At 37.0% G+C, this 14079-nt stretch overlaps 1 protein-coding gene across 1 annotated transcript in view; it reads right to left on the bottom strand.

The window, feature by feature from the left end:
- Positions 1–383: 383 nt before the first annotated feature.
- Positions 384–14079, bottom strand: part of mfsd8l1 (major facilitator superfamily domain containing 8-like 1) — a 48088-nt gene continuing 34392 nt past the window's right edge. The window contains exons 10-12 of the mRNA XM_051922051.1: positions 966–1096; positions 773–873; positions 384–678 (exon numbers count right to left, since the gene is read on the bottom strand). Of these exons, the coding sequence (XP_051778011.1) occupies positions 790–873; positions 966–1096 (215 nt within the window). The 3' untranslated portion in view covers positions 384–678; positions 773–789. The remainder of the gene's footprint in view (positions 679–772; positions 874–965; positions 1097–14079) is intronic.

The raw sequence follows: 14079 nt of genomic DNA, 5'->3' as shown, positions 1-14079 counted from the left end.
ATTAAAATCCAGAATTTCACACTTCACAATTACTTTTACTTTCAACAGGTTTTCCTATTACGTAGAAACAAAGTTCACATGTAAACATTCTGCCAAATGTAGAGTTGTAAGATTTGAAAAGATGAAAACCCACGTAAAGATAACCCTCACTGAGTTCTCATCAACCGTTATTTAAATAGTTGTTTCTTATATACCCGATATATACTAATTAGAAAAATAAAAATAAAAAAAACACATTTTTGAGAGAAAATCTCTGATCTGGTGTTTTACACAATCAGTACAATTATCCATTCAACATACACACATCAGACAATGGTGGGCTCCCTGTGGGTGGGGGTGGAATGAAAGTCACAGACACCAAGCACATAGACAGACAACACGCAGACAGTTTGACATGGTGCAGTTTAATACCAGAACATCCAGCAACTGCAGTTCTGCACCCCAGTATGCTATCACTTTCATTAGCACACTCCCTAGCATATCCCACTTCTGTAGATGAAGTGCCACAGATGTCAAGCGTGTATATTAAAATCAGGCTGAACAGATCAGATGGAGGACGGGGGGCATGGTAGTTCAGAGGTAGGTCACTCAAGAGCTGGTTCTGCAGTGGAGGTCTTCCATCCTATTTGCCTTGGATCTATGAGCGGCATTGTCCAGAGAGACCCTCGGGTCAGACAGCTGCAAATGAAAGGAAAACAGCAGAGCTGTGTGAACCATTACGCATCCACAGCTGTTTGCATGATGTAAATGCATAGTAGAACAGCCTACCTACCACTCATTCAGGCATCTTTACCCACAATCCTCTGGGACCCCTGTCTGATCATTTCCAACATGAGGCTCCACGAGATACTTGAAAGATAGGGCCATCATCACCTAAAAGAGGTCTCCGCTGTCATAAGAAAATCTAGTGCCTGGTGTAGTTCAGTTTAGAGTAACCACAGATGTTGAAAATTGTCAACACTCACTGTCAGCAGAATCAGGAGGGCCATCATCATACCAATCATGATATACAGGCTGCCAGTTAGACCTCCTGCCCACAAAGGGCCAAGTATTGTAGCCAAACCACCAACAGAGCGCCGCAGACCCTGGCTAAACCCTAAGATGATGAGAAAAGGTAAAGTCTTAGGAGATACTGTACATTACAACATAGGAAAGACATAAGGGGGTTTGGAATGTGACAGGCAGGTGGGTTCTGAAAGTAGTAGGAAAAGTCAAGTGTGGCTATAACCTATGACACACTTCTCAACTTCCCCAACATCACTTTTAGAATTCTCATATTTTGCCATGGAAACTCTTAATTTTTTCATGGTGTAAAGTAATTTATTCAAACAACTCTAACATGCAATGCATGCTCTCTTTCCTTCAGCTTTTCAATTCCTTGTTTGTACTTAAAAAGGCAAATACAGCTAAAAGAAGATGGACCACCTTGTCCTTTTTGGTACATTTAAAATCTCAGAGGACAGAATAAGCAGTTTTTTCTCAGTGGAGTTAGGCCATGTAGTAATTCAGAGTGTCCTGTTAGAACATTACATTGCATTAGTTGACATAAATGTACTTGTTACATCGAGTTGCCTTTGGTCCAATGAATGTGGCAGATTACAAAATAATTAATCAGAGGATTCAATAAGTGTCAATGGCAATGCCATATCCAGTAATAAGATGGGGCATATTCAGGAGAGAAGAAACAGAGACCAGCCCAATAAGATAACACCTATGGTTGCTTAAAGCAGGTAACGACAACTTGATTTTACACATACATACATACATATACATACACACAGGGGTGAGTAAAAGTAGGTTTGTATGGAAAAAGACATGCAGGTTATGATTATTACAATCCATATCCATTTTACTAACTGAGAATGGTAAACCGGATGGCATGGACGCAGGTGCACGGCGATGGGACCATGAGACGTACTGCGCAGGCGCGTACAGCTCAACTAACGGAAATAGCAAATAAAACAGCCGCCATATTGTGAGTGGCACTACTGCGGAGTGAAGTTAGGAATAATGTGCTGCTTGGGATTGTACAAACCACTGAACGCTTTACACCAAATTCAAACACAATACAGCTCAACGATACACACACGAGCCCACCTGGATAAGATCAATGAACGCAGGCGCCTACAACAAGCGTCAGAAACTGCGGAAGCAAAGCAGGCACGGGTTAAGACACTACGGGGTCCGCAAAGGTCCACAAAGATAGTACGGAATATATAAGAGCACACCGATCAAAAAAAAATCAATCGTGTAAATTAAAAGCACATGGTACACACAAATCATGTGCTCTCAGCGCATAGAAAGCGTATAAGGACAATACAGAGAATAGAGACCCAAAGGCATTGAAGAGAAAAAAAGGCAGATAAGAGATTATGAAAGCAGTGGAATTCGAAAAGCTCAAACAAACGATGGCACGATACACATGCAGACAAAGGTACAGAATATGAAAGCAGTAAAATTCGAAAGTATTGTAGCGTCCCACCCAGGTTGAGGGCTTTTTAGTTTTAAGTGACTGTTAGGTCCGATTGAGGGAAGGCGGAGTACAGCACGGAGGACTAATAGCGGGGTATTGATTTCATGTGGTAATAGGGGGGGCGTTGGAGAGGGTGCTAGAAAGTTGTGTTTGGGGTTAGGAAGTCAGCGATTGTTCAGGTAAAACTTTTGTGAAACTTTGTCATGTCAGTCACTACAGTATCAAAGAAAAGATAGAAACGATTGCATTACCGCAAACAAAAGGTGATTAATCATCAGAACCAGGTGTAATTGAAAAAATACCAGGACATATTGAGGTCTGAAAAAAAGAGTACACAACAAAGTCTTTTCGCATTCGCATCATTCAATGGACAAAACGTGGATTTACACAATAATGGACCATATGCTATGAGAATCTGTGGTCCCACAACACCAAAGGAGATCGTGATATGCCATTCGTAGTAAAATGTTTACAGTTTACCGTGAGAATAGCTTTTGCTATGACAATCAATAAATTACATGGACAAACAGAAAAACTCGGATTATTTATTACAGAAACAATATTCACTCACGGGCAGTTATACGTTGCGTTGTCACAATGTGTCTCCAAAAAATATTGTTTTTAATTAAGCTTTAAAGTAAAAGTGAAAATAATGAAATTGAAACAATTCCAACACACAAATCATGTGCTCTCAGCGCATAGAAAGCGTATAAGGACAATACGGAGAATAGAGACCCAAAGGCATTGGAGAGAAAAAAAGGCAGATAAAAGATTATGAAAGCAATGGAATTCGAAAGGCTCAAACGAACAATGGCGCGATACACATGCAGACAAAGGTACACAATATGAAAGCAGTAAAATTCGAAAGTATTGTAGCGTCCCACCCAGGTTGAGGGCTTTTTGGTTTTAAGTGCCACTATTTGGTTTTAAGTTCACTATTAATGAACATTCATTAGGATTAATGAATATCATTTGATGTCATTGTCATTCACTTAACTTCCCTGAAGAAACAACTGGCAATACAACTAATGAGTTTACACGTTGTTGTCAAAGGGGTCAGGTTAGACTGCCTCCTTTAGATGAATATCCTGAATATCTAAGGATGTTTCTAACTAACAATGTACCCGAAAGTAAAAACATTATGGACTGCATTAGATCCTACAGTGCACCCTGAGCCAAATCACAAACGCAAATATGCACAGATCTACGTGTTAGATCCAGATGACAAACTCTATCAACGATTTTACTACAAATCTATATATATAAAAATGGAATGGGTGGGTCGTCGGGTGGGCCTTTTTTTCATTCCGTTGAAAGACACGCCCTACTCACTGGACAGTTAAAAACACCAATCAAACTAACGATGACATCAAGTATTACCCAATCAAAAGTAGGAAAGGAGGCATCTTCATAAAATGCGTGTGGGATGATTTGCATGAGACGCTGCTTTAAAAAAAAAATGATAAAAAAAATACGGGATAAATCCCGTCCAGTATTGATTCAAAACGGGACGCGCAATTTCATTCTCAAACGCGGCATGATTCCGTATTTTAAAGGACGGGTGGCAACCCTACAGTGCCAGGTAACCACCCATACAATCACATTGTGATTCAGACTAGGAATGCAATGAATGTAATTACCCCGATCTACATACAAGGCGAAAGTGTTGCAACATTCAAAGATGATGGTTTGGGATAAGTACACCATACAACATAAAAGAGCTTATGAAGCCTTGAACCGAAAAAAGCAACATCTCAGAGATCGTAAAAAAAAAAATAGGAGCTAATGTCGTTTTACTCGCTGTAGATTTTAGTCAAACATTACCAGTTATTTCACGAGGGAGACCAGCACATCAACTCAACGCGTGTTTAAAATCCATGCTTCTCCCACGCTCGGTTATATGTCGCGTGTTCTCGGGTAGGTGCACCAAAAAATGTATACATTTAAGCATGTAATGGGCAAACAAAAAATGAGGTATACCCGAAGGCACAGCAGTAGTACTTAATGTAACTTTACTTCTTAAATGTTAATGTTTTACTGTTTAATAATTTATACGCTTCTTATATGTTGTTCAAATTCTTTTATCAAAATACCACTGACAGCGCAATGCACGATAACATCGAGTGAATACACCATACACATCCGCCCACGGCTGCCCTGCTGTGCGCAGATAGGACTTGATTGTACAATAAAATAAAATAAAGATAAAAAGACTAAAACAATCATCACCCATAAAGCGGATAGTAGACGTGACGTACTATATGTGTACCACATTTCAAGTGTATAGGTGCAACGGTTTGCGAGCTACAGGTCATTTAAAATCCTGGACAGACACACAAATTGCCACGGTAGCAAATTACAGAAGAAGATTTCACTGTTTAATAATTTATATTTATATGAAATGTGCTTCTTATATATTACTTCATATTCTCATATGATAATGATGTTAATGTTTATATTGATTTCTGTGTTATTAAAACTGCATGTATGTGTGTATATGTATATATATATATATATATATATATATATATATATATATATATATATATATATATATATACACTAGCAAAATACCCGCGCTTCGCAGCGGAGAAGTAGTGTGTTAAAGAGGTTATGAAAAAAAAAGGAAACATTTTAAAAATAACGTAACATGATTGTCAATGAAAGCCCGTTTCACTCAGTAAGTCTTATGTGTGTGTTTATGTATGTGTGTGTATATATATGTACATGTGTATATGTAGATATGTATATATATGTATATGTATATAAATGTTTATGTGTGTGTGTATATTATATATATAATATATATATATATATATCTATATATATATATATATATATATATATATATATATATAAAAAGACAGCAACAGATATAACAATGACAACACAATTACATTGACAATCATGTTACGTTATTTTTAAAATGTTTCCTTTTTTTTCATAACCTCTTTAACACACTACTTCTCCGCTGCGAAGCGCGGGTATTTTGCTATATATATATATATATATATATATATATATATATATACGAGCTGTATATACCCGGCGTTGCCCGGGGCAGAAGTAACCTAATCGGTCAAACACTTACATATATACCAAAGTAAACCTAATCGGTCAAACAGTTACATATATAAAAAAACCGAACCTAATCGGACAAACAGCTTCATATATACAGAAGCGAACCTAATCGGACAAACAGCTAATCTATATACATAAGCAAACCTAATTGGTCAAACAGTTACATAAATACAAAAGCAAACCTAATCGATGAAACAGCTTCATATATACAGAAGCGAACCTAATTGGTCAAACAGTTATGCATGTGCAGAATAATTTTACAAAGATTATGCGTGTTAACAATCATTAAAAAGAAAAGATTGAGGAACTCTTCTTCTATATGTGATGAAGCTGGATGAAGCTGACTTGACGAAGACGTAGGTGGCATAGATTGGTTTTTCTAAAACAGAAGAAAAAAATGAGTATCTATTATTATTTTAAATTAGAATGAAAATGAGAACCTTGATTAGAGATAGATTATCCGTATTAAAATATGTGCATGAATAAACTTTTGCTAACTCTCTAGCAAAAGTTTATTCATACAAATTGGCATGGGATGGCTTTGTGAAAAAGTAAAAATTAGATAAAAATAAATTGAGAATGCGTACTTCCATTTGACTGAGATTATGTGTAATGATGAAAAAAAAGTTTAGTATGTTTTTTTTTCCATACGGGAAGGATGTAAAACCTTACATAGGCACCCTTCAGCCCGTACTGAAGGGTACTGTCAGATTCTTACTGACTAAAAAACACCCTTTTTATTCCACAGCTACCCCAAAAACCACTATTAGGCATTACTTTGGGGTGGCAGTAGTTTAGTTATGAAACAGCTGGGTCCTGAAAAAAATCTGTCTGATTAGTGGCTTCATCACATATAGAAGAACAGTTCCTCAATCTTTTCTTTTTAATGATTGTTAACACGCATAATGTTTGTAAAATCATTCTGCACATGCATAACTGTTTGACCAATTAGGTTCGCTTCTGTATATATGAAGCTGTTTGATCGATTAGGTTTGCTTTTGTATTTATGTAACTGTTTGACCAATTAGGTTTGCTTATGTATATAGATTAGCTGTTTGTCCGATTAGGTTCGGTTTTTTTATATATGTAACTGTTTGACCGATTAGGTTTACTTTGGTATATATGTAAGTGTTTGACCGATTAGGTTACTTCTGCCCCGGGCAACGCCGGGTATATACAGCTCGTGTTGTGTATAAAGAAGTATTCCAATAGATCCTTCTAATGTGCCATGCTATGGGTTCTTTACTTCCTTTGTTCGTCATCTACACCTTTACAATTCGATATATCTCATACATTCATCAATGTATTTCGGCTTACTAATGCCAATGAATGTCACAATGGCACAGTGCACTTAGATACAATCTTGTAGGTGCTCAAATTACCTAAAAGATAAATCATAAGAAGATAATGCAAGAATAAACTCTGTTTTGTGTACTCACAACTGTAAACCTACTTTTACCCACCCCTGTATATTATACACACACACACACACACATATTATATATATATATTATATTTATAATTATAATAAAGAAAAAATGACTCAATACAGATCAGGCAAAGAATTAAGTAATTAGTTAAATCAACATATTACATTGTAAAATAACTTGATCTTAAAACCTAATCAAAACTCTATATAAAAATATAAAATAGGCCATTTAGCCAAAAAGAACTTATCAATTCAATTCACCTCAAATTTTCAAAATATCAGGATTTGAAGATTACAAAACTATTACTCTCTACTTCACTGCTTGGTAACTTATTTCATGTATCTGTGAATGTGTGTGAGAAATGTACCCAAAACCAACTTCTATCTGTGCCTAAGTAACAGTAAGGATTCCCTTCATTTTTAAACCCTTCCATCACATTACCTTTTGAACTGAAAAGATTCAAAACTTCCACAAGGAGCTCAAATCCCACAGTCCCGGAACAAATCTATTAGCTCTACTATGAGCTTCCTCTAGTGCTTCCTTTTATAATATGAAGACCAAAACTGCACACAGTATTCCAGATGAGGCAATACACACATCCATCTGTTTTGTGAACCTGCCAAGGATCTTTGACAAGGTGTCAGAACACAACAGGTCACATTTGCTTCCACAGCTACAATCATACAATAATTTAAAATTAGCAATAAATCGAAACTATACCAACCAAGGAGGAACATGCATACTCCACACAGACCTCACCTTTGATAGCCAGTGATATTTTTGCATAAGGCTCTATTAGCTTTTTACATCATTATGGAGCAATATTCTTCCTTTCCACATTGTAGAATCATTGTAGCCTTGTTAAGTTAGTTTGGAAAAGGTGATGGATGGTAATGCTGAGGCCTTGCTATAGATTTATGATAGGATTAAGGTAAGTGCCTGCACTACTCAAAAACATCAATGTTCTTTATTTTAACCCACTACAATGTTGCTCTGGCTTACTGCTTTGTTGGCTCACACACACAGCTTCCTTATATTCAGCTTTCTGGCAGAGAGGGACAACCTTTTATCCAGTATTTGTCTGCATTGCATCCCACTCATTTTCTGTATATCCTTCCAGTCAGTGTTACACAGCCTCATAACAGGAGGCTGCCACCACCATACTTTATTTATGGTCAGAGTTAGTTTGATCTGGCTGGTGTGCATGTGTGAGAATATTAAGAACACATCCTGCTATGAATTAAGGCCAAAGATTTTTTTTTTTGTTTTCTCTCATCAGATCAGGAGACTTACCACGGTAATTCATAAATTGACATTGCAAAAGCTACATGTACAATGACGTTTCTCCAACCTAAGCCCCTTTCCTGCCATCCCCAACTCATGTGTCTTATAACATCTTCCTTGATATCTGTCCCATAAAGTTCCTCCTCATGTAATACCTTGGAGATAACTGATCCATGAACATTGTTTTTAGCTGTAGCCACAGACTACTAGAGGATTTATAGTAACAAGCATAGTTTTTTATTTATACACTGAACTCAACGAATGTAAAATGATCATGTACCCTTTTCCCAGATTTGGGAGTGTCTACAGTCAGAACCCTGTGATACAAAACTTAAATTGTAAGAATGTACAGAATAAAAAGGGAATAATCATCACAGATGAATTTGAAGCAGTCAATACACTAATTTCCTGCACAAATGGATTCCATCAACAAATTGTGTCACTTGTGGTAATAGATTTGTACTTGATCAAATGTAAGCTTGCTATTACACTGGGGGATTAATACCTTTTAAATCTGATCATTTTCATTTTTTATTATGTAAAAATTGTAATGTTTATGACATTTTCCATTTCATTTCACATGGGAAAAAGTCATTTAATCCATTTCAAGTTCTAATCTGAGACAACAAAATGTTAATAGTGTCTGAGGCTGAATGCTTTTTCCAAGGCACTGTATATCCTTTAGACCATGACAGAAAGCAGTTTTGAATTGAATATATAAACAATGAAGTGTAAAGAATGTGCTAGAGATGAAAGACTTGGATGCGTTACTGCTCATAACTTGGCACAGTACAGCACAAAGCAATCTGTCTCATGTTTTTGTCTCCAGAGTTTGAGTGTACTTGATTCTTCTGTACCTCAAGTCTGCAAGGGAATGAAAAATGCTGAAAAGTTCAGCTGGTGACATGCCAATGGGGATATATGGGCCTGGCAGTTATATACTGTATAATAATTTCATTTTTCATGGGAAGTAATTAGAGCAGCCAAGAACAACAATTGGATGTATACTATGAGACAAGGCATGAATAAATGGTTAGAGTAATGCATGGTGGATCTTTGTGGGCTTATGAACTGAAATATCTCAAGACAAGGCTGGATCAATGACAGTAAGACATATTAGGTAGGTGTGGGGGTGACAACAGCAGTACTGCAAAGTGGTCTGAGCTAATAAGCACATAAAATGATTAAAGAAGGTTTAAGGTTAGTATACAGTAGGACTAGACATACCCTGCACCAAAAGAGAAGTATCTTCAGCTTAAGATGAAGCCTAAAACATCACATAAAAGATTACATATATCTCTAAATGGAAATATGTTGATTCCTTACTTAACCTTACTATTAATGAGAAATATTAAACAAAATAAGACCTTGCTGACATTTTTCTGAAGCATTTTAAGTGACATTTAAAAAAGAACAAAGCAAGCATGTTTCAATTTGACTCAGTGTGATTCAGCCCTGGACCTTAAAACCATAAGTATGTCAGTTTAATCCTCTCCTTTGACTCACTGTGTTAAAGCTGTACAAGTTATCTTAACATGCATATGTATGTAACTAACCAAACATCTCTGCTTGTAAGATGCTTTGGTTTTTTACCAGATTGAATAACAAACACATAACATGGTACCTACTGGCCAAAAGACATGCAATTCTTGTGGCTGATTTTGAATCCAATCCATTTGGAGTTTGAAAGTTCTCTCTATGGCTGAACGGGGTTTTCCCCTACATCGCCAAAACTGTCAGGTTACATTAACTGTCAATTTCCGAATTGGCCTGGTGTGAGTAGGTATGTGTGTATGTGCTTGAGTTTGCCCTGTATTAGACTGGGACCTTTTCCAGGAATGTTTCCTGACTTGCACCCAGTACTGCCAAGACAGACGCATCTACCCGTCACCCTGAATTGGATTAAATAGGATTGAGAATGTTAGTTATAAAATGTACAGACAACAGTATATACAGAATGAAATTCTTACCTGATGGAATAATGGTGGACCCAGGTAACCAATATTCAGATCAATCATGGGGAGAAAGAAAATTTAAAATGGGATGGGTCACTTTTTAATATGTTCCTAACTGGCTACCACATTCTAAAATAAAACGCCTTCACACTTGCTCCAAAATTGCAAAACACAATACCATTAATTTAAAAATCATAGAAATCATCATTTCTTATTGCCAGAGCTGCAAATGCTCATAAAATGACAATGCTGAGCTACCAACCAAATCCAAAGACAATCAACCTGCCCCAGAATAAGGTTGTCTTTTGAGTATGCAGTATTTCCTGTGAGGGTAGAATCCCTCCACCTTACAATGTGTACACAACTGCTTATGCCATTAGTGTGAAAGAGGAAATTGGCAGGGAGTGGACTTGAGCGGTTTTATTAAAAAGAGAGCAAAGTGACAGCTTTAGGAAAGAGCTGCAACCTTAGCAAGGGAATGATGCAAATAATTTAATTACTGGATGCAAAATTTGCTGTAGAGGATCTCCTAACTAGATGTGCACTAGTAATTATTAATATGGTTACAGTTATTATAAAAGCACAAGATTCAAGTGAAAATGACTAGGATATTTTTGTGAATTATATTCTAGACTGGTTCCATGAATGCAGTGTTGTAAAAAAGTAAGTGCATCTCCTAAAGTGTTGTGTGTTCTTTAACATATTGACACGTATTGATATTTGATCTTCATTTCTATACTGACAGATAAAGGTGATCTAATTTAACAAACAAGAATGAAAATTATTTTTTGCAATCAATTATCGATTCAACAAAATGTCAAAAATGCTGCTATCTGCTGTGGAAAATAAATACACTCCTAGCTTCAATGGATTATGTTATGTTTTGACAAAGATAACTTTTTGTAGTAATTTTTGTAATTGAACATGTAATCCTTGTGAGCCATTATTTTTGTGTTTAAGTGTTTTAGATCATTATCTTGTTACCAGATCCATTTAAAGCTTAGCTTCAGCTTTTTCACAGAAGACCTCATACTTTCCTCTAATTCTCTTTCATACAATATGAAATTCATAGGTTAACTCTGTGATGGTACACTGGCCAGGCCTTGATGCAGAGATGCAGCCCCAAGCCATTATGCTTTCACCATCATGCATTACGGTTGTGGTATGAGGTTCTTTTTGGTCTGGTATTGTGGCCAGCCAGCTCTACACTTGTCTCATCGGAACAGACTGTTCCAATAGTCCAATTCTTCTCCTACAGAATGGCATTCTCTGGCAAATTTTAGTCATGCATAAATTTTCTTTCCCGACAACAGAGGATGCTTCCTTCCTGACCTTGCATACAGCATAAAGTTGGGCTGTCTCTGTTGGATGGTTGGCATTGGCTAAAGCAAGATTTTCCTGTAAATCCTGTCGAAGAAAGATTAAACTTAGGGGTTGTGTAGTCATTTAGGATATAGTAATTGTATATGCTTTCCAAATTAAAACACAGCATCCATCTAAGAAGAGTAAAAGTTTTAATAAATGCCAGAAACCTGCTCCGGCATCAGGAAACCACATAAAGGTCAAGTGAACAACAAAGACAAGAATGTACCAGGAGCAGGTTGATGTAATACACCAAATGTATGATTAAGAGATCAGGAGATGTCTTGTAAACAATAAAACTGGACAGTTGTAACATACACAGAGATTTCAAGGGTAATATCTAAACTAAGAAATATTGAAGAAGAAGGATATAATGGAGAAAGACTTTTATTTAGGCTGGTTGTGCTCTTTGCTAGACACCTCTTTTAATGTCTTTTAACCCATCAGAGTATGAAATGAATACATTGATTGACACTGTATGTAAATTAAATAGTTTATAAAATGAACTTCTATGTTTTGTTTCTGTGACCATTCTCATCATACCGTAACAGACAATCTGTAAAGAAGTGATTACATCTTGCTTGAAGAAGGAGCCTGAGTTGCCTCGAAAGCTTGCATATTGTAATCTTTTTAGTTAACAAATAAAAGGTGTCATTTTGCTTGACTTTTCTCTATATTCATAATGGCTAACACGGTACAACACCCTAGTACTATCTACATAGTCTTTCAGACAGTGGAGTGTTTGACTGAAAAATTATGGGTAATGGCTTTAAAAACATTCCCAGTCTAACAGGTATCAACAATCATTTTCTGAAGATCTCTTTTGATCCTATCATGATATAGACACACCCAACAAATGTTCAAACCAAACCATAGGTTTCTCATGTTTATACATGGCAATGCCTCCCGAGTTACTGTCAAATGAATGTTCTGATCACTTCCACATGTTTGTGTGCACCTAATTTTAATTTTGGGCAATGCAGTGATAAAAGGTAGGGATGTACCAACTTTTACACACAAAGTACTTACATTTTATGTTCATGTAAACAGTTAGGAAACCTAGGATTCTTTTTCTATTTCAAAACATTCCAATATACATCAATATATAATCCATCCATCCATTATCCAACCCACTGAATCCAAACACAGGGTCACGGGGGTCTGCTGGAGCCAATCCCAGCCAACACAGGGCACAAGGCAGGAACCAATCCCGGGCAGGGTGCCAACCCACCGCAGGACACACACAAACACACCAAGCACACACTAGGGCCAATTTGGAATCGCCAATCCACCTAACCTGCATGTCTTTGGACTGTGGGAGGAAACCAGAGCGCCTGGAGGAAACCCACGCAGACACGGGGAGAACATGCAAACTCCACGCAGGGAGGACCCGGGAAGCGAACCCAGGTCCCCAGGTCTCCCAACTGCAAGGCAGCAGCACTACCCGATGCGCCACCGTGCTGCCCATCAATATATAATATTTTAAGAAATTATATTCAACCACAATCTCATTTATTTAGAATTCAAAACATCCACGTATCCAAAGGGCGACCCTACAAAGACCTAAGAAGGTGGCATTGCTCTACCTAACTTTCAAATTTATTACTGGGAGGCAAATATACAAGCGATAAAAACCTGGACATTGACACAAATAGATGAACATACACAGGTTCTTCTTTATATTCCTTGCTTTGTACCCCAATAAGTACAAGTCATCGCCAATATACTAACAACCCAATTGTGCATCACTCACTCAGAATATGGAACCAATGTAGGAAGTATTTTAAGATAGAGAAGCTTTTATCTGTAGCACCACTGCACGAGAACCACCTTTTTCCACCTTCTCAAACGTACGCAGTTTATAATGTCTAGAAAAAATTCGGGATTAAATCACTTACAGATCTGTACATAGACAATGTCTTTGCATCCTACAAACAATTACACTCCAAATTTAACTTTCCAGCACCACATTTCTTTCACTACCTTCAAATTAGAAACTTTGTTAAACAATTCCTGCCCAATTTTCCTCACCTCCCACCTACCTCTAGGGGCTTGATTTTACCAAATCATTTCTGGTATTTTATAATGTTGACTGTATAAGTCGAATGCGGAAAACTCATGCTATTGATCCAAAAAATTATGATATGCTAACGCCCACCTGAGAGAGTAACCATGGAGCACACTGCCTTTTTTTTCTATGTTTTGCCTACGTGACCACACGGTAATACCCAAATTATTCTGAAGCAACGTTTGCACTGATTTGTGTTTTTTGTATTTCACACCCTCATACACCTTTATCGTAAGAGCATCCCTCATTTACGATGGAGCGTTCAGTCAGAAGAAAATATGAAGCTGGTTTTAAATTAAAAGTCGTTGAAGTGGCGAAAGAAATTGGTAACTGCGCTGTTCTAACAAAATTCGATGTGTCTGAGAAACTGGTGCAAGATTGGAGGAAGCAAGATGTAAAAAAATAAAAATTTAAGTGTCGTATTTT

Source organism: Erpetoichthys calabaricus, chromosome 2 (genome assembly GCF_900747795.2).
Source record: "Erpetoichthys calabaricus chromosome 2, fErpCal1.3, whole genome shotgun sequence".
Taxonomy (NCBI): Eukaryota; Metazoa; Chordata; class Cladistia; order Polypteriformes; family Polypteridae; genus Erpetoichthys; species Erpetoichthys calabaricus.
The sequence above is the reverse complement of the archived record's forward strand: the minus strand, read 5'-3'. Positions and strand labels throughout refer to the sequence as shown.